The sequence below is a fragment of the Sciurus vulgaris genome (genome assembly GCF_902686455.1).
Source record: "Sciurus vulgaris genome assembly, chromosome: 16".
In the NCBI taxonomy this organism is placed as follows: Eukaryota; Metazoa; Chordata; class Mammalia; order Rodentia; family Sciuridae; genus Sciurus; species Sciurus vulgaris.
Window position 1 is genome coordinate 17,014,997 of NC_136477.1, and position 25,400 is coordinate 17,040,396.

The following is a 25,400-nucleotide window of genomic DNA, read 5'->3' on the forward strand; positions in this document are numbered from 1 at the left end:
CGATTTCACACCACCTAGGAATGGGGCTGGGAATGTGGCTCACTGTTAGAGCTCTTGCCCAGCATGCACGAGGCCCTCGCTTCCTTCCCAACACCACAAAAAAGAAAGGAAGGAAGGAAGGAAGGAAAACTCAGAACTTGGGAATCGTGCATTTCTGGAATTTTTTATTTAACGTTTTCAGATCTTGGTGACCATGGGTAACTAAACCACAGAATATGAAGCTGAGGATAAGGAGGGACTGCAGTAAGGTCACGCTCCAGGTTCCAAGTGACATACCTTCTGAGGGACACGACGGAACCTGTAAGACCAGCGGCCCCAGGCAGCGGATCTCACAGGCGAGCTGTGGAAAGTGCTGCCTGTGGCCTCGGGTTCAGCGAAGGCACTCCTGCCCAGACCTGCACAGCCTCCTCCCTCGGGGAGTGCACTTCCTGTCCTGGGAGCAGGCGCTGGCCCAGTCCTGCTTCAGTCCGTCTCGGGGCAGGTGCCGTTCTCGAGGCCGAGGGGCAGGGCCAGTTCCCCGGTTTGTAAGGTTTTGTCCTGTAAGTTCTAGGACTCGCTGCCGGAGGAGCCTAGTGTCTGCACGACCCCTTCATCAGGGCCTGGTTGGAAAGGGGAGGGAGAAGGCCGTCGTCAGTCACGTGAGCGTGCTGGCCTCCTGCTCCTCCGCAGCTGTCCGCCCCCTTACACAGGACGCAGCCAGGGACTCGGGCACAGGTAGAGCTTCAAACACAAGTCTGCTCCCAGAACCGACCAGTGCCTCCCCAGGACAATGGACTCCAGTGACGGCAGGACCCGCACACACCTGGCCCCTGTGGGCCTGTGGGAGCAGCGTCCAGCCACCTCCCTCCCCACGTGGGCGCCTGGACAGCACACGGCCTCTCCAGCCTCCACTCCTTGTCCGTCAGCAGGCACCACACACCCACCAGTCAGTGCTTTAAATGACACCTAGGGCACAGTCGGTGCTCAGGAAACGTTCACCACCGCTTCTGCAGGGTGACCTTCCCTGAGCCAAAATCCAGAGCTCCAAACTCTGGAACTTCCTGAGCACCAACACGAGGCCACAGGCGGGAAGCTTCACGCCGACCTCAAGGGAAGGGGTCGCAGACAAAGCGCAGGTGCGCTCAGGGCACTGTGTGAAATTGCCTTCAGGCTGAGAGCCAGGGTGTATGTGAGGCATGAGTGGATTTGCATTTGGACTTGGCCCTATCAGCAAGGTAGCTCACACATGTGTACACAGTCCAGATTCTGAAAACAACATCCAACATTTCTGCACCCAGGCATTTTGGATAAGGGCTACTCAGTCTGTACCGGCATGGAGACTGGCTGCAGAGGCACCCATCTGTGCTCCAGCACCCCCTGCCTCGCGCGTTAGAGGTCCTGTGAGATGCCATGAACCTCCCATGGGGACTGCAAGAGTCTGATGGAGAAAGCATACTCACTGCCAGGCACAAAGCACGTGATCAGTAAACGGGAGAACAGCAGACAGACTGTGGCCACAGCTGAGTGCCAGCCTGCAGCAGAGAGCCCTGCTCTTCAGAAAGACACTGACAGGATGGAAAGGCCAGTCGCAGGCCCAGAGAAGGCCAATGCAGATCAGGCACCCACAGAGGGCGTGCCCGTGGAATATGTAGAGCAGCTACAGCTCAATAACAGCAGTGAGAAAAAGACTTCAACAGCACTGCATCAAAGGAGAGGTGGGCTGGGGTGCAGCTCAGTGGCAGTGCTTATCTGGCACGCATGAGCCCTGGGTTCCATCCCCAGCACTGCAAGAGAGAGGTTCACGTGCAAAAAGCACGTGGAAAGATGCTCAGCATCACTAGCTGTCAGGGAAATGCAAGTCAAAACCATAGCATTCGCCCCGCCTAGGACGGCTGGAGTCAAAAAGAAGATAATGAGAACCGTTGCTGGGCATGTGAGGAACTGGAACCCTCCTGCATTGCTGCTGGGGTGTAAAATACTGCAGCTGCCTTGGGAAAGAATTCCAGCAGTTCCTTAAAGGTGGACATAGAATCACCACAGGCCCCAGCAATGGTCCCACTCCTGAGCACTAGCCCAGGAGAAATGGCAACAGAGCAGGTTCATACAAAGACTAGATTGTACACAAGCGTTCACAGCAGAGTCATCTCCAACACCCTAAAACTGGAACAGTGTACATGCTTACCAGCAGGTGGATGGATGAACAAAATGTGGAATATTATGCAGCCATAAAAAAGAATGAAAAAAAGGAATGAAGTTCCGATTCTTGGTACTGTGTGGCTGCATCTCAGGATCATTGTGCTGACCGTAAGAAGCCAGACACGGTGTCTGTACTGTAGGATTTTATTTCTTTGAATTGTAGTAAAGACACACTAATCTATAGTGGCAGAAAGCTGATTGGTGGCTGCTTGAGGGTTGGGGACAGGGAGGGATGATGAGGCAAAGGAGACTGTTGAGGGTGATGGATGTTTGCTCTCTTGATCCTGGTCGTGGAGTCGCAGGTGTTTAAACATGTCAGAAATTGAATTGCAGACATTCGGTATGTGCAGTTTACCGTACACCAGTCATCAGTAAGGTGTCGGCGTCTACACAAGCAAATGCGGGCAATTGAGTCATGAACCTCAAGTAACTGTTTTGCAATTGGGAAAATACTTCCTTGCTGGGGAGTGGCGGGAGCAGGGGGCCGCTTCTGGTATAGTCCTGGAACCCGGGGTTCGGAGGCCCGTCCCCACCCCCGGGGCAGGTCTCCCATGATGCCTGTCGGCCTCAGGGTCCTGCCACCGGCGCAGCTCCCTCACCCTGGGGTGGTCCTGCAGCTGGCCAAGGAAGAAGGTGTGGAGCCGCGCTGAAATGGTAACACTTTGTCCCTGTTCTCTTTTCGTGACAGAGCTGTGGTTGAAAAATACCTGCTTGAAAAGTCTCGCCTGGTCTCTCAGGAGAAGGATGAGAGGTACGGGGTGACTCCTCAGGGCTGTGCGCGCGCACCTGTCCGTCTGCCTTCCCCGGGAGCGGTAGGGGAGGCCGAGCTGCCCTCTGGGAGCGAGGCTGCCCGCTCCCTCAGCCTCCGACCTGGTGCTGCTTCGGTGCCTCCGAGGGCTTCACCCAGCACAGGGGTCCCCGGCTCTGCCCAGGGTGTGGCTAGATGAGACTGCCAGGCAGGAGCCCTGCCCGAGACCATTGTCTCCAAGACTTGAACCAGCATAGGGCTTCCCTCCCGGGTGGCATCCCAAGAAGCACGAGTACTGGCCGAAGTGGCTGTGCGAGGCTGCAGAAGTGACCTTGTTCCCTCCTTGGACTCGCAGGAACTACCACGTGTTTTACTACTTGTTACTCGGTGTCACCGAGGACGAGCGCCAAGAATTTCAGCTCAAGCAGCCTGAAGATTATTTCTACCTCAACCAGGTAAACAGCCACCAGCCCCAGCCACACACGTCACCTCTGTTCCCCTTGGGCTGTTTAGGAGCCGCCAGGAGGCCAGAGACTGCCTCGGCCCTCCTCAGCCTCCAGACTGGCTGGGAGGAGGCGGCATAAAGGCGCCCATTCATCCCTCAGCCCCGGCCCTGCCCCGTCCATTCCAGCCAAAATCACTCACAGGCCACTCTCGCCAGCCCGGAAACGCCCACGGTGCCAGTGCCTTTGTTTTTTCAGCATAACTTGAACATCGAGGATGGAGAAGACCTGAAGCACGACTTTGAGAGGCTCAAGCAGGCCATGGAGATGGTGGGCTTCCTCCCGGCCACCAAGAAGCAGTAAGTGGGTGGCGCGGGCCATCCTGTCGTGGCCTGCAGGGGGCGCACTGGGCACCTGCCACTCAGATCTGACCCACAGCATGCCAGGCAGAGCCAGGCTGAGGAGGGCAGCTCAGTGCCAGAGGGCACCCAGAAAGGAGTCCAGTCGTTAGTCACTGGGAGGCCAGTCAAGGCCGAAATGATTTCTTTATTTAAAAACAAGCCCTGGTGGAGGAGTCCCAGCTCCTCGGGAAGCCAGGGCAGGAGGACCACGTGCACCCAGGAGTTCAAGGCCAGCCTGGGCAGCACAGTGAGACCCTCTCAAAAAAAAAAAGGAAAAGGGGCTGGGGGTGTGGCTCAGCATAGAGGGTCTGCCTGGCTTGTGTGAGACCCTGGGTTCCCTCCCCAGCACCAAAACGCAATGACATTAAAAGTCCCAGTGGCCGTCTACAGTCACCTTCCTCAGAAGGCGGCGTCAGTGGGGAAGGTGACTTTCAAGCTTCGTGCGTTCTCACTGGAATTGGCTGGGTTTGCAAATCCAGCCCAGCTCCCTGGACACTTCTCTGACCTTACAGATGTAGAAACAGTCCAACGTAAGCTCTGTCTCTCCCAGGATCTTCTCCGTCCTGTCGGCCATCCTGTACCTGGGCAACGTCACGTACAAGAAGAGAGCCACGGGCCGCGACGAAGGACTGGAGGTCGGGCCCCCCGAGGTGCTGGACACGCTGTCCCAGCTCCTAAAGGTACTGCCTGCCCCACCTGACTCAGGGCAGTGGCTACCTTTTAGTGCAGGGGACATGGGCCCGGACCTTGCTCCGTCAGCCGAGGCTTGTAGACCAGGTCCTGTCAGTGCCTCGCTGCCTCTGCAGTGGCCGTTCCTTGTGTCTGATGCGCTCCCTGGTCAGGCCTCCTCCCACTTCAGCCCTTGAGCCAAAAGGCTCTTTTAGAAGATCGTTTGGCAGGGCTCAGGGGCATTCAACGGTGGTCCCGGCTTCTCAGAGGCTGAGGCCCAAGGATCACCTGAGCCCAGGAGTTCGGGGCCAGTCGGGGCAACATAAGGAGACCCTATCTCCAAAACAGCAGCAGATCCACCGCGGTTTGATCAGCAGAGTCATTCTGCATTGGATCTGTCACCTCCTCTTCCACTCCTTGTCACCTGCAGGTGATTCTGCCCCTGGGAGATGCTGGACAAGGTCTGCAGACATTTTTGATTTGTCAGACTAGGCGGCTGCTCCCGGCATCTGGTGGGTGGTGGTCAGGGAGGCTGCCGCTCAGCACTGCAGGCCAGGATGGCCCTGGCGCAGAAATGCTCAGACCAGGTGTCAGCCGCAAAGCCAGCAAGGCCGGCTCTGCCCTCGTCCTCAGGTGCCCTTTCCTTTCTTCCACCCGGGCCTCACAAGCAGCTGAGCGCTCCCCCACTGCACCCAGCCCTTTGCATCTTTTACAGCAGGGTCTCCCTGAGTCGCCCGGCTGGCCCAGAGCTGGCGATGCTCCTGCTCGGCCTCCCAGTCTGAGGTCATGGGCGTGAGCCGTGGCGCCCAGACACCCAGCCTTCCTAAAGGTGTCGCAGGCCCACCGCCGTCTGGTTCCTGGGAACACCTGAGCAACCACGGGGGGCAGAGGGGAGGGTCTCGCTACTGGAGGACAGGGCTGGCTTGGGAGGGTGAGCATGCTGGCTCTCTCCCGTTACCTGATGGAAACCAGGCTCTGAGCGCAGGCCACCGAGTACCCCCGGGCCAGGTCCACGGTCACATCAGGCCTGCACGGGCACACGGGCACCCAGCCGGCCTGCGGTGTGCGGAGGGCTCTAAAACCCGCTGATCGCAAGCACGGCGGCCTGCGGGTGGGCTGGGGCCGCTTCCCTGCCCAGCCTCCGGGCTCCAGGGTTCCCTCAGCCATGCAAAGATGCCCACAAGCCCTTCACCCCTCTGTCCTCCCCATCCTTGATCTTGAAACAGGTGAAGCGAGAAATCCTGGTGGAGGTTCTGACCAAAAGAAAAACGGTGACCGTCAACGACAAGCTCATCCTGCCCTACAGTCTCAGCGAGGTGGGTGCCTCCCTGGGGCTGGGCTCCGGGCCGACTTCCTCCTCCCTGCTTCAGGGCTGGAGCCTGGCAGTGCCCTGTCCCCACATGCGCTCAGGTGTGGCCCAGACCAGCCCTTCTCTTCAGCACTAAGTCCCGAGACTCCAGTGGATGTCTGAAGCCACAGGTGGTGGAAGTAGGCTGTTTCCCTGTGCATCCTTCCCATGCCAGAGCTTAATATGCAAATGAGGCACCACAAGAGAGGAGCAGTCGCTAAGTAATGAAGGAGCAGTCATGCACTGTGCTGCAAAAATGCTGTGAACGTGAGGTCTCTCAGGACGTTTTATTGGGTTGGGTGCAGTGTCGTACACCAGCAGTCCTGACACTTGAGAGGCCAAGGCAAAAGGATTACAGAGTTCCAAGCCAGCCCTGGCTCAAAATTTAAAGGTCTGGGCCACATGTGGTACACACGCCTGTAATCCCAGCAGCTTGGGAGTCTGAGGCAGGAGGATTGTAAGTTCAAAGCCAGCCTCAGCAACTTAGCAAGACTACCTAATAAAAGATCTGGGGGTGTGGCTCAGTGGTTAAGTGCCCCTGGGTTCAATCCCAGTACCAAAAAATAAAAGGTCTGGGGTGTGGCTCGCAGGTAGAGGTCTTGGGGTGTGGCTCGCAGGTGGAGGTCTTGGGGTGTGGCTCGCAGGTGGAGGTCTTGGGGTGTGGCTCACAGGTGGAGGTCTTGGGGTGTGGCTCGCAGGTGGAGGTCTTGCTTAGCATGTGTGGGACCCTGGGTTCGATCCCCAGAACTGAGAGAGCAGATCCCATCATACCTCTGTCTTTTCACCTAAAGAAAACATTTTTGCAGTTTCTCTATCCAAATTGCCAGCATCACTATTCTTGTGCTTTGGTGCTGTTTTTGAGTAAAATAAGGGTTACTTGAAGCAGTTGGAACGGTCGATCTGATAACTGAAGCAACTACCAAGCGCACACATGGGACGAAGACTCGACCCAGGTGGGACAGGTCGTACTGCACGGGCATTCATCCCAGTACTCAGAGTGGCATGCAGTTTAAAACTGAGGGATGCTTCATGTCTAGAATCTTCCACTGAGGACTCTCAGCTCCTGGGTGGCTGCAGGTCTCACGAAACCATAGACAGGGGCCCATTTTATAAGGCTGACTGTGGCCCTCGGGCCAGAACTAGAGCCCAGGTGTTCACCTCTGTGTGCCTGCTGGGCAGGTGGTCCTCCGCCACAGGGTGGGCCAGAACCGCCTGGCTGCCGGCGCCTGGTTTTGTGACTGGGTGGAGGGGCTCGGGCCGCGACGTTGGTCACAGACACCATCAGGCCCAGAATGAAGCTGCTGACCCTTACCTCTTTCCAGAAAAAGCTCACTGGCCCCTGGGCTGGAGCCTGAGCCTCACGCAACCCCTGCAACCCCAGGCCCTCGCCCCAGAGCGGAGGTGCTTCCCCTGCCGGCCTGCCCGGGTTTTCCGTGTGGCGTTTCTCTTGCCTTTTGACATCTGAAGAGCAGTGTGACTTGTAGCTAGATGGCAAGAGGGACGTGCCTAGGCACAGGGGTGCTTTCCACCGACGGTGGCCCCTTGCGCGGGGGGGAACTACTGGGCATTCCTGGCCACGTGAGCCCGCCCAAGCCGGAGCTCCCTTGATGTTGGGAGAAGTTGCCGAGCATGCTGAGGCCCAGCAGCCGGCGCCCTCCAGGAGGCCAGGTCTGTCTGGCGCCATTTCCACACCCTGCCTGACTCCAAAGGCCACCAAATGCATGTCACTGTGGAGAACCAGATGGTCACGTCGCGCTCGACAGCGAGGGTCCACACCTAGACACGGCTCCTTCTGGGCCTCGGGGTGCAGCTCTGGTAGAGTGCTCGCTCAGCATGCACCAGGCCCTGGGGTCATCCCAGCACCCCCACACAAAATCGGAAAGGGTTCCTCAGGCAGCTTCGTCATGCACACTTCCAGGAGGGGACTCACGGGCCTGGCACATACCCGGGCTCTGGCGCAGCCTGTTGCTACGGCGCCAGGAACGGTGAGCTGCCTACTGCACTGGCTTCCGGAGGCAGTGGGACAACCATAGATGTGTGGCTGAGCGTGAAAATGGCAGAACGAGGCTCCAGGCAACGGGTTTTCAGCTCCGTTGTGATCCTATGGGACCAGTGTGGAATAGGCGGTCTGTCCTGGACTGAAAGGCCATCACAGCACATCTGCCACACAGGGTACAGGTCTCAGTGAGGAGGGAGGCCCAGGGAGAAAGGGGGAGGAAGAAAGGAGGAAAGCCAGCCGTCATTGCTCCGTGCACAGAGTGGTGGCCGCATGCTGTCCCCACAGAACAAGGGACCTGCGTCTGGACCTGGCTCAGCTCCCCTCCAGCCGAGGCCTCTGCGTTGCTCTGAGGCGTGACGCGAAGAGGACCTGCCACCCGCAGGCCTCCCTGTGTGACCCCACCGAGTGCCATGTGTCCTCATGGGCCGCGTGGTGGTGACGCGCACAGCACAGGCTGTGCTGGATGAGTCGGGTGCTTCAAGCAACCACCCTGAGGAAAACAAAAGAACAGGTTCAATGAGTCAAACCCAGAAAAGAACAAAAAGTGGCAGAGATGGAAAGAGCAGATCCCGTTAAACGAACAGAAGCCAGGCAGACAGTGCACCCCTGCGCCCCCAGCTGCCTGGGAACTGAGGCAGGGGAATCACGTCAGCCTAGAGGTCTAGGCCAGCGGACAACAGTGAGGCCCTGTCCCAAAAAACAAAACAGCCACCTGAATCTTGTCACCCGCCAGTATGCACAGACCCCGTGGAACCTGACCCAAGGTGGGATGTCCCTCTGTGTCCCCAGGCCATAACCGCCCGTGACTCCATGGCCAAGTCACTGTACAGTGCCCTGTTCGACTGGATCGTGTTGCGGATCAACCACGCCCTCCTCAACAAGAAGGACATGGAAGAGGCTGTCTCGGTGAGTGCCCCCATTCAAGTCGCCAGTCCGGTAAGGACAGGCTATGCCCTGGTGCTGGACGTCCTCAGTGGACGACCCACAACATCAGGAACCCTGGCATCCAGAGACAATCTGGGACGAGAGGCCAGCGCCTCCCGTGGACAGGCCCAGTGGACAGGACGGGTCAGAGAATTTAAGGGACCCAGGACAGAATAAAAGTGAGAGCACTCGCCTAGTGTGTCCAGGGCCCCGGTTTCCCTCCCCAGCACCACAAAGAGTAAAGAAAGGGCTGGGGCTGGGCTCGGTGGTGACGGGCCCCCTGGCACGCATGAGGCATGGGTTTGATCCTCAGCACCACCTAAAAATAAATAAGTAAAGTAAAGGTATTGTGCTCAACTACAGCCAAAAACTGTTTAAAAATAAACAGGTGTCACAAGAAAAAGTTCCCAGCCCCTTATTCAAAACTGATGTCCGAGGCCAGCACAGTGGGTAGCCCCTTCTTAGGCAGCTGAAGCAGCAGCGTCGCTGGAGCCCTGAGTTTGAGACCAGCCTGGGCAGCATAGCGAAACCCTGTCCCCCAAAAAGTTCCACGAGCTGGTGACGGCAGAGTGTCCAGCCAAACCTGGGACACTGGACCACACAGGTCGCTGCTCATAGTTGGCCCCTCCCGAGAAGGTTAGCTCCCACAGGGACGTGCCACTAGCTACCCCGTTCTGTCTCCCCAGTGCTTGTCCATCGGGGTCCTCGACATTTTTGGGTTTGAAGACTTCGAGAGGAATAGTTTTGAGCAGTTCTGCATCAACTATGCCAATGAGCAGCTGCAGTATTACTTCAATCAGCACATTTTTAAACTAGAGCAGGTAAGAGAAAAAAAAAAATTTTTTTTCTTTTTCCCTTTTTTTTTTTTTACCATCATGAAATATACATAACACAAAACTTCCTGTTGTGGGCTGGGGTGTGCCCCAGTCGGGAGTGCTGAGGCCCTGGGTTCCGTCCCCAGTGCAGCAGAAGAAAAATTCCACCATCTGAACCACTGCTGAGTGTAGAGTTCAGGTGCATCAAGTACAGTCGCCCAGGGTGCCCACAGAATCGCCTCCAGGGCCACCCGCTCCCCTGCGCTTCTCCACCTTCCCAGCCGCCCCCTGGCGCCTCCTTCTGTCTCCATGCATCAGCAGCCCGGCCTCACATCCAGTGGGGCCCTCGAGCGCCGGCCGACGCACGCCACAGTGTCTCAGAGCCCTCCGTGGTGCGGCAGGTGTCAGCTTTTCCTTCCTTTTTTATTTTTTGTTTGAGTTCTTTTTGTTGCTGTTCTTTTTAGATGTACATGACAGTAGGCTGGAGTTTGACATGTCATTCACACGAGGAGGATGGCTTTCGTCTTGTGGTTGCATCTCACTGGTCACGTATTCACATGTGAACATGGAAAGCTACGTCTGATTCATCGCCGTCTCTCCCATTCCCATCCCTCGCCATTCCCGTCATCCCTCTTTGTCTAATCCAGTGAACTTTGTTCTTCCCTCCATACCCCGCCTTTTGTGGGTCAGCATCCACATATCAGAGAGAACATTCGGTTTTTTTGAAATTGGCTTATTTCATTTGGCATGATAATCTCCAGTTCCATCCATTTGCTGGCAAATGCCATCATTTCATTCTTTAAGACAGTAATATTCCGTTGTGTGTATACTACATTTCCTTTACCCATTCATCTGTTGAAGGGCACTTAGGTTGGTTCCATAGTTCAGCTATTGTGAATTGGGCTGCTGTGAACATTGATGTGGCTGCGTCACTGTAGCATGCTGATTTGAGTCCTTTGGGTACAGGCCAAGGAGTGGGATAACTGGGTCAAGTGGTGGTTCCATCCAAGTTTCCTGAGGAATCTCCACACTGCTTTCCAGAATGGTTGCACCAATTTGCAGTCCCACCACCAACGTGTGAGTGCACATTTTTTCCCACATCCTCGCCAACACCTGCTGTTACTTGTGTCCTTGATAATCGCCATTCTGACTGGAGTGCGGTGGACTCTCAGTGTGGTTTTGATTTGCAGCTGCTGGAGATGTTGGGCATGTTTTCATGTATTTGCTGACTGTTTGTATTTCTTCTTCTATGAAGTGTCTGTTCAGTTCCTTTGCCCATGTAGTGATTGGGTTATTTGGGGATTTTTGTGTTGGGTTTTTTTGAGTTCTTTGTATAAAATTTCTTTCCTCTTAAGGCTGAGTAATACACCATGTACGGATGGACCACGTTTTGTTGATCCGTTCATCCACTGAGCAGGGGCCGGATCTGCCGTGTCGGGTGTGGTGGGTAACGCTGCTGTGGGTGTGGTTGTGGGCGCGTGAGACCTCTGCAGGCCTTGCTTTCCATTCTTTGGGGTGCATGCCCAAAAGCGGGATTGCTGGGTCCTTTGGTGAATCTTTTAATTTTTTGAGAAGCCACCACGCTGCCTTGCATAGTGGCTGTGCCCAAGGGGAAATGGAACTAGCTAGACCTGGAATCTCCCTTGGGGCCCAGAACATAGGCCCTAAAATTTTTCTCTGCCAAAGGAAAGGTTGAGAAAAATCCCACCCAGCCCCAGAGGAGGCACACGTCAGGATGCTTTAAGATGCGGGTCATTTTTGGACCTTCCGTGGCAGACGTGAAAAGTCCTTTCTGCGGGTGAGACACAGTTGACCTAGGTCAGCCGGTGGTGGTGGTTCTGTCTTCGTGTCTTTTTGGTCTGGTCGCCGTCGTGCTCGTGTGGCGCCCTGCACATTGGTGATTGTGGTGGAGTTCTGTAGACAGGGAGCTGACTTTACCGTCCAGCCCCTGGTTGCTGAGCACAGGCAGCAGGGCGGGTTCTGAGCCAGGCGGGAAGTGTGCAGCCTCCACCAGGCCGGGGATTGCTGGGGGGCCGGGGAGGATGCCCGATGGCTCCGTCGTTTCTTTAAATGTAACTCCGTCAGCTTGTGAATATACAGGGTGTATCAGTTTGTTTTCTGCTGCTGTAAGAGAATCCCTGAATCCGGGTACTCTATAAAGAGGAGGTTCATTTTCACTCACATTTTGGAGGCTGAAAGTCCAAACAGCATGGCGCCCCCTGTGGCGCGGGCTCCCCCTGACAGCGTCTCATCACGGTGGATGGCGGCAGAGGAGTGTGTGTGAGATCACGTGGCAGGACGGGAAGTGAGGGCTGGGGAGGAGCCAGGCTCACTGTTGACCGCCCCAGAGATCTGACCAGGGTTCCCTGGGGCTACACCATTTCTCTCCAAGGTGACAAACCCCTGTGCTGGGCTCCTCCTCTGAGGTGCCACCTCCTGGCATCACCACACTAAGGACCAAGCCTCTATCCAACACACGGATCCCTGGGGGACCGGCGCCAACCGTAGCAGGGGGTCAGTGAAGTTCAGTTTCGAAGTTCACTTGATTGTGTTGCTTTGGCTTCTCAGGTGTGACTCCTCTGGCCGGGAGTGCAGCTCAGTGCTAGATGATTGCCTAGCGCCTGTGAGGCCTGGTGATGCCCTGGGTTCTGTCCCAGCACCACCAAAAACAGAGAAGAAAAGAATGTTGCTACTAGAAGATTTGGAGGACACAGGCCACTCGCATTGTGCTCCTGTTGAACAGGTCGGCTCTGGCGGGGGCCGCAAACCCGCATGCCGGCCAGGTCCAGCCCCACCAACTGTTTATAAATACGGTGCTCTTGGCGCACACCTGCACACATTCGGTCTCAGCTGCCACACTACAGCAACTGGTGGCACCCGACACTCTGGCTCGTGTTGAACTGTCTGGCCCTTTAAAGAGCTGCCACCCCGCGGGGTTTTAAGTATGACTTTTAGCACCATGGTGCTGTGGTCAACATTTGGGAACATGTAATTCTTGTTTTCTGTTGATAATGATTAGTTTAGCTAATATCATCATGTAATCATTAATATATTCATGTTGGCGTGTCCATATTTTGTTTTCTTACATCCATATGTGAGCAACGCTGCTTATACCACGTGTTCACATGCAGTATGGTGAGCCTTCTATAACCGTGGTTCATGCATCTACAGTTCAACCAACCTTGAATTGAAAATACCTCCCCCCAAAATCGCCACACGCCTGTTATCCCAGCAACTCAGGAGATTGAGGCAGGAGGAGCGCAATTTCGAGGCCAACCTCAGCAACTTAGTGACACCCTCTCCCAAAATCAAATTCATTTTAAAAGGGCTGGGATGTGGCTCAGTGGTAGAGTGTTCGTGGGTTCAGTCCCCAGTTTGCAAATTAAAAAGTTGAGTGTTCTGAGCATGTGTGGCATTTTTTCTCATCCTGAACAATGCGTAACCTTTGCATGGCATCTCCATGACATTAAGTATCCTGAGTCATCTAGAGATGGCCTCAGGTTTACAGGAGGATGACTGTAGGTCACATGCAAATACTACACCATGTAATAGAAGGGACTTGAGCATTCAAGGTCCTTGGTATCTGAAGAGGGTCCTGGAACCAGTCTCTTGCAGATACAGAATTAAAGTATCCAAACAGGGGTGCCCCTTGGAGGCACGGCGCTGGCCTAGCCAGCCAGGGCCTCAGCTCCACCCCCAGCACTGCAGATGAACGCACCGAGCCCGCATGAGCTCACGCCTGTGTGCCGCCCTCTGTAGGAGGAGTACCAGGGGGAGGGGATCGCCTGGCACAACATCGACTACACGGACAACGTGGGCTGCATCCAGCTCATCAGCAAGAAGCCCACCGGCCTCTTTTACCTGCTGGATGAGGAGAGCAAGTGAGTGTCCCCAGCCCGCCCGCCCAGGTCTGCACACAGTGCCCAGTCCGGTTCCCGAGTCCAGACCCACTGACGTCTCGGCTGCGCACACGTGTGGCCCCAGATCCTGAGTTCACGTGCACGGGATCTAGCTCTGCACCCTGCACAGAGGTAACAACACGCCGGCTCCTGTGCCCTCAGAAGTGGCCTCCCTGGGAGTCGTCAGTAAAGGCCGTGTGCCTGCGTGCCAGAGCAGGGGACGGGGGTGGCACGTTCTGGCAAAGGGCAGCACAGCATGTGGAGGCAGGGCCGTGGCACCACCTGCTGTGGACCCCGCTGAGCCTGGACCCCCGCCCCAGCCTCAGAGCCCCTTGAAGCTGGAAGGGCGTCTGGAAGGGGCCTCACTCTCAGTCATCCGGCTGCAGTCACGAGACCGGTTGACACTGACTGAGTCCTCTGGTGGCCCTAGTGAATTACCACAAACCAGGTAGCCTAAAACAGCAGTGTTGCCCGGCACAGTGGTACACACCATAATCCCAGGGGCTCAGGGCACTGAGGCAGCAGGATCGCGAGTTCAAAGCCAGCCTCGGCAGTTTAGCAAGACCGAAGCAATTCAGTGACACCCTGTCTCTTAATAAAATATATATTTTTTTGAAGCCAGGAAATGTAGGTCAGTGGTTGAACACCACCCCCAAGCTCCTCATTCCCCGGCTCTGCCCGCAGGGCTCCGGCCACTGGCCACTGTTGGTCCTACCAACAAGCTCATGTTCCCTCCCCAGCTTCCCCCACGCCACAAGCCAGACCCTGCTGGCCAAGTTCAAACAGCAGCACGAAGACAACAAGTATTTCCTGGGCACCCCCGTCATGGAACCTGCGTTCATCATCCAGCATTTTGCGGGGAAGGTCAAGTATCAGATCAAGGTGCGTTTCCACCCAGCGGCGACTGGCAGAGTCACCAGCAAAGCCTCCAGGGGTCTGGAAGGTGACACAGGGACCGTGGGAGGGAGGGCCCTGCCCTGGCCCCTGCCAGTCCCCGGAGTCCCTGCTAAGCACCAGGACCCCTGGCCTCAGGAGTGGCGGTCTGCTGTTGGGTGGATCTGCCCCAGGGCCACCCCTGCCTGACCCAGCCTCCAGGCCTCCATGGGCCCTGATGCTGACCACCGTTGCCCCACCAGGACTTCCGCGAGAAGAACATGGACTACATGCGACCTGATATCGTGGCCCTTCTGCGGGGCAGTGACAGCCCCTACGTGCGGGAGCTCATCGGCATGGACCCCGTGGCCGTCTTCCGCTGGGCCGTGCTCCGGGCCGCCATCCGCGCCATGGCCGTGCTGCGGGAGGCTGGGCGTCTGCGGGCCGAAAGGGCTGAGAAGGCCGCAGGTAGGGGCCCAGGGGCCACCGACCCCCACGTGTCACTGTCCCGGGTGACATTCAGAGTTCAGTTTAAAGTGAACAGTCAGCAGCCTGTGACAGACCGGGTTTTATAACCACCCATGGACTCCTTCCAGGGCCCCTTCCTGGCCCCAACAGAAACCAGTCAGCACCCAGTACCCCAGGAGTGCCAAGACACCAGATCCACGTGCGCCTGTCCCTTCCATCACCTGCCTGGTGTTGGCACAGGACCTGCATGCGTCCGTTCATAGGGGTTTCTGTATCAGGCATCAAACCCAGGGGCACTTGACCACTGAGCCACGGCCCAGCCCGGTTTTGTTTATTTAGAGTCAGGGCCTTGCTGAGTTGCTTAGGGCCACGCTAAGTAGCCAAAGCTGGCTTTGAACTCGAGATCCTCCTGCCTCAGCCTCCTGAGCCACTGGGATGACAGGCGTGGGCCACCACACCTGGCTTTGCGTAGACTTCTTATCATCTCCAGGTGACAGATACCTGACGTGGCATCAGTCCTGCGTACACGGCTATCCACCGCTCTTGTGCCGTGTATAGGGAATCATAACTGGAAAAATGCATTTTTTTTTTCACATATTTCCAACCCACAGTTGGTTAATCTGAGCAAGTAGACCCTGTGGACATGGAGGGCCGACTGTATCCAGGGGTGTGATTCAACCTCACATCAGCCTCAGGACAGACAGCCGTGTCCCAGCTTTTCGTGGTAGGGGCTTGAGGCGCCCCGGCTGAGTGGTTCAGCTCAGCCTCAGGCCTCGACCTTGCACTTGACCTTCCACCTGGCTTTGACTTCAGCCGTCAGCCAGCGACTCCCATCTGGACTATAGGAAGGACACATGGGCCCGGTGAGGGTGGGGAAGGAGCGGTGCTCAGCGACCAGCTGCTGCCCGCCTTGGCACTGCCCTGGAGCTGGCCTGAGCTCAGCCGCGCCCCAGGCCACACGACATCCGGGAAGTGATGGGTCTCTGCAGAAAGGACGCAGCCACTGGGCCCTGGGAGACTGGCCTAAGTTACACCCACTCTTTGTCCCCAGCAGGTATGGGCAGCCCTGGTGCCCGCAGTCACCTGGGAGAGCTGCCAAGAGGAGCCAACACTCCATCAGAAAAACTATACCGGTGAGCAGGATTTCGATTTGTCCAAACTGAAACACTTAGAGGTAGCTTCGTCCAGGTGCGGTGGGCACGCCTGTAGTCCCAGCTACTCAGGAGGCTGAGGCAGGAGGATCGCGAGTTCCAGGCCAGCCTGGGCAACTTGGCAAGACCCTGTCTCAAAATAAAATTAAAAAGGCTGGGAACTGGGTGTCATGGTGCAGGCCTGTGGTTCCGGTGATTCTGGAAGCTGAGGCAGGGGGCGGGCTTGAACTTGAGGATGACCTTGGCAACATAGTGAGGCTCCCATCTCACAAAAAGGAACTCCTTGAGCCGGATGAGAAAGGCACTCAGAGTGTGCTGGTGGTCTCTGTGGGGGACACATATGCAAAGCCCTGGGGCAGTCCAAGCCCTGACTTCCTTTTCAGAATCCACAAATTCCCAAGGAACGAGTCCCTAAGTTTTTGAAACAAATAAGCCATTTCTAAACAAAAAATCCATTTTGTATCCAAGTCCTTTGGAGCAAAAACTTCTTCAGAGAAGTCCTAGAAATGGGGATGTAGGCAGAAGCAGCTCCGAGCCGAGCAGCAGTGTGGTTCCTCTGAAAACACTGCGAATCCACCCCACCCTCAATAACTGCTTCACCCAAAAGGGGGCAAACGAAAGAGCACATCCCTCCACTGGATTGCGTGACATTTAGGGACTCTTTGTTTTTATTCTCTTCCCCCAAAAGTGGCCTGTGACCTGCATCTGCGGTGTCAGCGGCCGGGGGCCTGGCCCCAGGCTGCGAGTCCCGCCCCAGAGCGGTTCAGTTCACACAGCTTCTCCCTTGCAGCTGCTCAGTGCTAGATTTCTCATTTGACTGCTCTGAGGAGTTCGATATTAACGCTTTTGAGGACATCATTGCTTTCTATGAAAGCAAGAAGTAAGTAGAAGCGAGGTCCTTCGAACCCGAGCAGGGAGGCACACCAACAGGACGTCTCCTGAGGCCATTGGGGCACGCGGCCTGCAGGCAGCGCCCTGCCACGTCTGGCCAGGTTGCGGGGCAGGGGTGGGCCAAGCCATGACCCTCTTGAGAGCCACGTGGTCACTTAGGAGTGGCAGTGGCTGTCTGCGTTGTGCCTCCCTGGAGGGTGACGGAGCGGAGGTAAGTGTGGCTGCGGGCACTCGGCAGTGCATGCAGCACCGAGGGCTGCCCTCGGGCCCTCCCAGCCACTGCTAGAGCCTAAACATGCAGCAGAGCCCCTGGGGCAGCGGCCAGCTCAGGGCCAGGGCACTCGCCCAGCACGCACCAGGCCCTGGGTGCCAACCCAACACCCCCAAAATTAAAAAAAACTGGGATGAGAAATTTTTAAAAGAGAAAAAGAACCATTTCCAAGAGTTTTGTCAGGGACGTCTGTAGCCTAGATGTTCCTCGTCACGCCTCTTTCCTATGTCCATCGCTGAGCCATCGCTCTTGGGCACTGGCCCCAAGCATGGGCTGCCATGCACACCACTCAGGCCACTGCATGAGCCAGAGCCATCAGACAGAGTCCACAGCCAGGGTCCCTCGGCCTCGGCTCTGTGCCAGGTTGGGCTCTGCAGTGGGGCATCCTGCGCCCCGTGGGGTGTAGAGCAGCAGCCCCGCCCTCCACCCACCAGAGGCAGTGGCCCCTGCACCCCCAGCCACGGCCACACAGACGTCTCCAGGCGTCAGCACCTCCTGGAAGGCCAGGCGGCGTGGTCCGCCATGTCACACGCAGGGCTCGTGTACCCAAAGCCAAATCCCTTGCTCTCAAGGCCTCCAGGAAACCCACAGGGAGGTGGCATCTGGCCACAGACTCGGCTCCCCCACAGAGCCTCCCACTCTGGTCTCACAGATCCCGAAGGGCTCCTCGCTGTGCGACCTTGCAGCGATCCGAGGTGCTGCTGAGCTGGCCCGTTTGCTCCCGAGCTCAGGGCAGTGGCTGCTCCTGACCAGGCTCCTTGGTGAAGGGAGCGGAGTAGAGTCCAGCCCAAGCAGGGCCCAGCTGCATGTTTCTGCTCCAGTGGCCCAGGGACATCCCGATCGGCACTGGGGACCCTGAGGTGGTGGGTCTGCGGCTCTAACTCTGTCTTCTCTGTCACTGGGTCCCCCCTCCCTTCAGCGATTTGCATAACCAAATCATCAAGAGCATCAAAGGACTGCCCTGGCAGGGCGAGGACCCCCGTAGGCTTCTGCAGTCCCTCAGTCGGCTCCAGAAACCCCGCGCCTTCATCCTGTGAGTCCCCCAGGCCCCCCTACAAGTGCAACAGCCGCCTCCGCTCCCAGGACCCCAGCGAACCTGCCGGCTTCCTAAGTTGGATCGGCCACTAAAAACGCTGCTTTGTCTTACGGTTTTGCTCTCGTGCCAGCCGTAGCTAAATGGCTTCCTTGATACCTCATCCCTGTGTCTGAGCTGTGGCCAAGGACCCACTGCGGGCTTCCCTGTGCACAGCGCTGCTCAGGAACGCTTCTCCCGCGAGGCATCTCATGTCCTGCCCTTGAACATGCCTCTGTGCCCTGTCCCGGCTTGTAGAGCAGGACCTGCCCCACACCTGGGCCACCGTGAAGGTAGAGAAGCCGTCCGAGAGAGCGTGCCCTTCTCAGGAGCTGCGGCCCTGCTCCACAGAGACCAGCCGCAGGGCCCAGCGCTGCTCGGTCACCACGGGCTGACGCTCAGCCTTCAGCCTCCCTTTGCAGAACAGGCAGTCCCGTGTCGCACCACCCAGTGCCGGGCAGGTGGCAGCTGCTCCTGGCAGGGCGTCCACGTGGCAGAACCGACCCTTGCTGCCAGTCATGACACAGGCTGCCTGAAAGTGGCTCTTGGGACCAAAAGGAAGCCAGGGTTGTTTTTTGGGTTTTTTTGTTGTTGTTGTTTTGAGATGGGGTCCCACTCTTACTCCTGGGCCGCAGTGCCCAGCAGTCCTCCAGCCTCAGCCTCCCAAGTAGCTGAGACTGCAGGGGTGCCCCACCGTACCCGGCGAGGGCCAGCTTCCTGCAGTTTGTACCGTGTTTCGCCTCGCCAGGATTGAGATGGAGCCCGACGACCTCGTGGGCCTCACAGCGAGGCCAAGGGCACCAGGTCCTCAGCAGTGTTAACACCAGCTGGACCAGGCCCCCTGGGCACACCTGGAATGCCAGCCCTGGCCGGGGCAGGACGGTCGCAGGTTCACAGCCAGCCTCAACAACTTGGCAAGACCCTCACTCAGAATCACACCCGGTAGGGGCCAGGTGCAACCCAGCGGCAGAGCAGAGTTGTGCCGCCGTGTGTTTGCTTTTTTCTTGGCCTTCAAGATTCCATAAAGCGAGGGCTGGGGCGGAGCGTGGCGGTGGAGCACTGGCCTGGACCCCCAGCGCCACCAGAGATCCGTGAAGGGAGAAGGGCCTGCCCTGTCCCTTGGTCAGAGGTTCGAGCTTCCATGTGTCCTCGACACCACCATGAGTCCAGAAGAAGCCCAACAGAGCACTTGCCGAGGCCAGGCCCTGGGTTCCGCCCCCCGTTCCACAAAGAAATAAAAGGAGCTAGGTGTCGCGGCCGCGCCTGTGATCCCAGCAGCTTGGGAGGCAGAGGCAGGAGGATGCAGATTCAAGGCCAGCCTCGGCAGTTAGCAAGGCCTTAGGCAACTACAAGAACCTGTCTCAAAACAGAATAAAAGGCTCGGTGGCCTGGCACCCCTGGATCCAGTCCCCAATACCAAGACAGTAAACGAGCACATAAAAACCAAAGGCGCTCCTGCCCACGCCCCTGTGATAGCCCTGTGCGGGTCCGTCCCCATGTGCTGGCGTGGACCTGCTCAGGGCCTCCGGTGCCCCGCAGGCATCACCTTCTTATTTCTGACCTGTCCACTCCATCCAGGCCCCGCCTCAGTGCGTGCCCCCCGCCCCATGGACTACTGGCCGCCCACGCCCCCTCCCTGGGCTTCCAAGCGGCCCCAGATAAGATGCTCATCTCATGTCGGCTTGGGGCGGCCCCCAGAGAGTCCTGCTGCCGCTGCCCGCGACCCCACTGGCCTGGCTGAAGCGTGTGCGCAGGCGGGAGCCCGCCGGGAGCCTGCAGAGGTGGCGGTGGCCTTGTTGCACTTGTGCCTGTTCACTGTCTCCAGCTGCGCTCCCTCCTCCTCCCTCTCTAACCCACAAGGCGTGGCTTGCTGAACTAACCCAGATCCACACGCTGTGTTCCTTTTGTTCACAAAACCGTTTTTAATATTTTGACAGGAAGAGTAAAGGTATCAAACAAAAGCAGATCATTCCAAAGGTAAAGCCCGCGACACGCTCAGTGATGTCTCCTTGTTCCCCATCTCCAGAGCACCGCTCCGTCATCCTCCAGAGGGTGGGGCAGGGCCCGCAGACAGCTTCCTCATGGTGCAGTGGTCTGGGGGTCTGGGGGGTTCCTAGGAGTAGAACCTGAGAGGGGGGTGCCTGTTCACGTGGGGTGCCGAGGGGCTCGCCGGAGGAGGAGCGCAGGTGAGGGGAGGAGCAGGCTCGCCCGCTGACCTGCCTCCATCTCATGCCACAGGGACCCAGGAGGGTCCCAGCACCACAGAGTTTGTCCTTCTACAGGCAGGGGGACCCTTGTCTTCGTCCCCCACCTTGGTTAGTAACTGACTATGGGCCACCTCTAGAGGACACGATGGGACAAAGAGCTCCCAGGTGCTCACTCTATTTCCATGTGTAGTCGTCCCTCAGTGTCCAAGGGTACGGTTCCAGGACCCCCAAGTACCAAACCCTCGGGTCTCAAGTCCCTTCCATCAGTGGCCAAGTAGAACCTCGCACGTCTCTCTGCAGCTTCAAGTCAACCCCAGGTGGCACGGTACAGTGTCCTGTAAATAGTCGTCCAGGGAATCAGGACAGGAAAAGTCTGTACCTGTTTAGCACAGATGCAAATACAGGTTGACCACCCCTTATGGGAAATTCTTGGGACCAGAAACATATGAGTTTGGGGTTTTTTTTTTTTAGGATTTTGGAATATTTGCATACACATAATGAGATATCTTGGGGATGGAACCCAAATCTGAATACAAAATTCGTTTCATATACACATTATGCATCCAGCTCGAAGGTACTTTGGTACAGCGTTTAATAATTTTGTGCATAAAGCAAAGTCTCACAGAATTTTCAGTGTGTGGCATCAGGTAGTCTCGCATAGTTTCGGATTTGGGCCAATGCAGCAGCGCACACCTGTGATCCCAGTGACTGGGGAGGCGAGGCAGGAGGATCACAAGTTCAAAGCCAGCTCCGCAACTTAGCAAAGTCCTAACAACTTAAAATTAAAAGACATTAAAAAGGGTGGGGATGTCTCCCAGTGGTAAAGCACCCCTAGGTTCAGTCCCCAGTACCCTCAAAAAAAAAAAAAAAAAAAAAAAAAGAAAGTTTCAGAGCTGGAGCGTTTCAGACAGGCAAACCAGGGTTGCTTAACCTATATTTCCAGTCTGGGGTTGGTTGGATCAGCAGGCGCAGACACTGGGATCTGGACAGCCACCGTGCGGGGCGCACATGGTTATAGAGTTTACGAAAGACTAACAGCCACCTCGCAGCTTAGTCTGCAAGCGGGCCGGGGCTCGTTCCTCCTATCGGCGGGCAGTCCTGGCTGGCCCATGTCGAAGGGCACCCCCGCGAGCTCACCTGGAGGCACAGGCAGGAGGGTCTTGGCACTCCTTGGCTCAAGTCACATCCCTGGGGATGAGCCTTGGGCAGAGAAACTCGGCTTGGCGGCACTGGCTTCCTCTCCTAGCCCAGAAGGGGAAGAGGGCGCAGCAGGCCCCAGGGCCACGGAAGAGGCTGCCATCCGGGCGCTCGCCTGCATTGCCAGCAACTCAGGAGGCTGAGGCAAGAGGACCTCAAGTTCCAGGCCGGCCTCAGCAGCTTAGTGAGGCCCTGCCTCAAAACATACAAAGGGCCGGGTGCTGCTTAGTGGTAGGGCACTCGCCCAGCATGTGTGAGGCCTGGGCTCCATGCCAGTATGCTGTGTGCCCCAGGTCCAGTGCATCTGCAGGCTGTGCAGTCCATGCTTGGTCTGCTGTCCCCACCTCCACCTGAGAGCACCTGCTCCGCACGCACCTTGCCCAGCCCTGGGGACACTCACACTGCCCCCGTGTTCTCCAGGCTGTGGGAGGGCAGGCCGGACCCCATGTGTCTCTTCTAGAACCTGCTAGACTCCAAGTCCCTGAAGCTCATCATTAGCATGACCCTGCATGACCGCACCACCAAGTCCCTGCTGCATCTGCACAAGAAGAAGAAGCCACCGAGCATCAGCGCCCAGTTCCAGGTGGGTGGGCCCAAGAGGCACTGTCCCAGCCCAGACCCGTCGGCACCTCGCCAGGTCTTCCTGGGGTTCCTGACCTTGGTGTTAGGGACAGCAAGGCTTTCTCTGTTTGGGGGGCCCCTGTGCGCTGCAGGTGTTTAGCAGGTATCTGGAGTTGGTCCATCAGATGCCAGCAGCACTGCCCCCATTTGTGACAACCACAACCAAATGCCTCCTAGGGGGCAGAATCACTAAGTTTAAAGAAGCCCAAGTTAACGTGTTCACTACTGTGACTACCAGACCATTTCCTTGGTTTCCCTTTTTCTCCCTGGATGCTGGGGGGCTCAAAAACACGTTTGTAGGGAGTTCATAAGCTACTAATCCTGACCATTAGGCTTCTTACTCCATTTGTTAACCTGAGTCATCTGTCCCCACCCAAGCTCTTTTGGTCATTGCCTTCTGTGGAAGCACCTATAAATCTGTTTTGAAAACAGAAGGCAGGGGGCTGGGGTTGCGGCTCAGTGGCAGAGCACTTGCCTGGCTTGTGTGAGGCCTGTGTTCAATCCTCAGCACCACATATAAATAATTTAATTAATTAAAGGTCCATTGGCAACTAAAAAATATTTTTTTTTAATTTTTAAAAAGAAAACAACAGGCCAGGGGCCAGAGGTGTGGCTAGTAGAAGAGGGCTTGCTGGCACGCAGTGTCCAGCGTTCATTCCCAGGACCGCAGCAAAAGGACGAACAGGCAGTGGCCGAAACCACCTGCCCCATGAGGCCGAGACTGCATGTGTTTTAAATCTCCTGGGGAGTGTCCGCCGGCTCAGCCCCTACCTGCCACCTGAGCTGTCTGGCCCTGCACAGAGGCCAGACTCCATGGGCCCTGACCCCGCAGCACCTATCCCGCCTCACCTGGGAGCTGGCAGAGGCTCCGCCCCTCCCTCCCGCCGCGAGCCCCTGGGCTGCCCCTCAGTGACGACCTTTCTTCCCCAGACGTCCCTCAACAAGCTCCTGGAGGCCCTGGGGAAGGCGGAGCCCTTCTTCATCCGCTGCATCCGCTCTAACGCCGAGAAGGTGAGGGGCTCTAGGGATGAAGACCCCAGGAGCATTTCTGCGTCCGGCAGCCTCCACGGAAGAGGGGACAGTGCTGCAGCCCTGAAAGGCCTCAAGGAGCTGAGCACTGTCCACTGTGCCATGGGGTCAGAGGGGCAGCGAGGCTGACAAGCCCTGAGCAGGGACATTGGAGCAGAGCCCCAGAGAGGGTCTCATGGGGAGGGGTAAGTCAGGGGTACCCTTCAGATACACCCCCAGAGCAGCCAGTGCAGAGAATGTACCAGAAAGCAGATGCCAATGATCAAGCAGAGTCTCGAGGGAGCAGAGCCCTCTGCTCATACAGAAGTTTCTAGAAAGAACACCAGTAGAGGCCCTGGCTGCAGGCTCAGCCCCCAGTGCTGGGCTTCCTTCACACTAGAGGTCCACTCAGTCCCCATGAGCAAGACTTGTACTTTGCCAAGGGTCCTTCAGGGACACAGGCTCCCTCATTAGCGAAAGTGGACACCCAGGCAGGGTCCTCCAGGTGGCCCTGCCCTCTCCCTCCCTCGCTCACCCATTTGTCTCTGCTGGGACACTTGTACCAGCTCCTCGCCCAGACGTCCATGCTCCCTGCTGAGCACCCAGTTACTGGCCCCTCAGAGAAGGTCCCCAGCAGCAGCATCAGGCTCTTCCGTCAGAATTCCGCCCACGCCTTAGCTATTAGAGGGACACGCCATAGGCGCCTGCTCTGGGCGAGAACCAGGGCACTGGATCCAGCCCTGTGTTGGTGTCCTGGGCACTGGGTGGTGCCAAGCAGCGTCCTCAGCCTTTATCCACCCCAGCCATGCCAGCCCTCCCTTCAGTCCTTGCTCAGCGTTGCCCACCCTGCTGGAAGCCCGAGGCAACCTCAGCGCCAGCCCTGCCCATTTACCTTGGCTTTTTTCTCCTCTGGACCTTCACACAGCTGAGTCCCATCCCTCCTCAGGACTCAGCCTGGCGCCCTTCTCTCCTGGGACGCCTCCCACACGGGTGGGTAGCCTCCTACCCATCATGCGTGTGCCTGGCTCCTGTGCCTTACTGCCAAAGCCCCCACTTAGTGCCTGGGTTGGAGGCTGGGCTTGAGGCCGTTTGGAGTGGGTCGTGCTCAGGAGAGGACTCTGCAGTACATCGGCGTGTGCAGGAAGGCGGACCCCAGGGTGTGGGCCAGATCAGATGCCGAGTCTTCTCAAGGGATCCCGGCATTGTGAGCACCGTTGCCGAGCAGTCTGCCTCCTGTCCCAGAAAGAATGCCTGAACAAGAAAAGGCACCTCCTCCAAGGCCTCCAACTCCTGTGCTAGGACACTCGCAGGCCGGCCGTCGTGGGAATTGGCCCTCATCTCAGTCTGCACAACCGCCGTGCTTGGGCTTCGTGTCAGGCCACAGGCACAGGCCCTGACGGTCGTGTGTGCATTTCAGAAGGAGCTGTGTTTCGATGACGAGCTGGTTCTGCAGCAGCTGCGCTACACGGGCATGCTGGAGACAGTGCGCATCCGGCGATCGGGCTACAGTGCAAAGTACACTTTCCAGGTAGGCCACACACACATGGCTGCCGTGACAGCAGGGGCAGGGCCAGCCACCTTCCTCTTGCAGAGAGAGCGGGTCTCTAGAGTGTGGATCCAGCAGGTCGCCTTGTGCCAGGGCTCCTGCCGTAGCATAGTGGGCCCTTGGAGTGGGCCATTCTCTGCTGTGAGGGCGCACGTTTCCTCAGCAGAGGCGGCTGGCCCAGGCCAAACCTGAAAAGTGCAGTGTTAAACCAAGCCAGGAGTTGCACAGGTGGACGCCTTCGATGAGCATCTTTTGTAGTTAATGTTCATATTTGGGTTTTGGTTTTTGGTGTTTTCGTTTTGCCGTGCTAGGGGTGGAAAGCAAGCCCTGACACTGCCAGGGGCAAGCGCTCTACCACTGGGCCCCGCCCCGGCCCCGGCAGTGCTTTTATACCCAGCTCTTTTATTCTGCCATCCAGAAGAAGGCTCCTGGTTCTCCTTTTCCTGGGCCAGGGACAGAACTCAGTGGTGCAGCATTTGCAGGGTTCTGGGTTCCATCTCTAGCAGTGCAGAAGAGAAGAGAAGAGAAGCCCGAGGCCTAGGTAGATGATGGCCAGAGCTGACTCCCTGGGCTTTCTGCAGAGAGCAGCTTCCTCGGCTGATCACTGTTGACATTTAGAGCCACATCAGTCTTTGTGGTATGGGCATCTGTGAACTGTGGCCTTGCGCTTGTGA

The 25,400-nt window shown here is 57.2% G+C and overlaps 1 protein-coding gene across 1 annotated transcript in view; it reads left to right on the plus strand.

The window, feature by feature from the left end:
• The window catches only part of MYO9B (myosin IXB), a 92,689-nt gene that overhangs the window by 48,384 nt on the left and 18,905 nt on the right, over positions 1-25,400 (plus strand). The window contains 16 exon segments of the mRNA XM_079116629.1: positions 2,864-2,926; positions 3,279-3,378; positions 3,625-3,725; positions 4,318-4,447; positions 5,663-5,752; positions 8,573-8,689; positions 9,394-9,528; positions 13,282-13,403; positions 14,162-14,303; positions 14,558-14,762; positions 15,817-15,895; positions 17,995-18,108; positions 20,085-20,124; positions 22,012-22,134; positions 23,103-23,183; positions 24,598-24,708. Of these exon segments, the coding sequence (XP_078972755.1) occupies positions 2,864-2,926; positions 3,279-3,378; positions 3,625-3,725; positions 4,318-4,447; positions 5,663-5,752; positions 8,573-8,689; positions 9,394-9,528; positions 13,282-13,403; positions 14,162-14,303; positions 14,558-14,762; positions 15,817-15,895; positions 17,995-18,108; positions 20,085-20,124; positions 22,012-22,134; positions 23,103-23,183; positions 24,598-24,708 (1,753 nt within the window).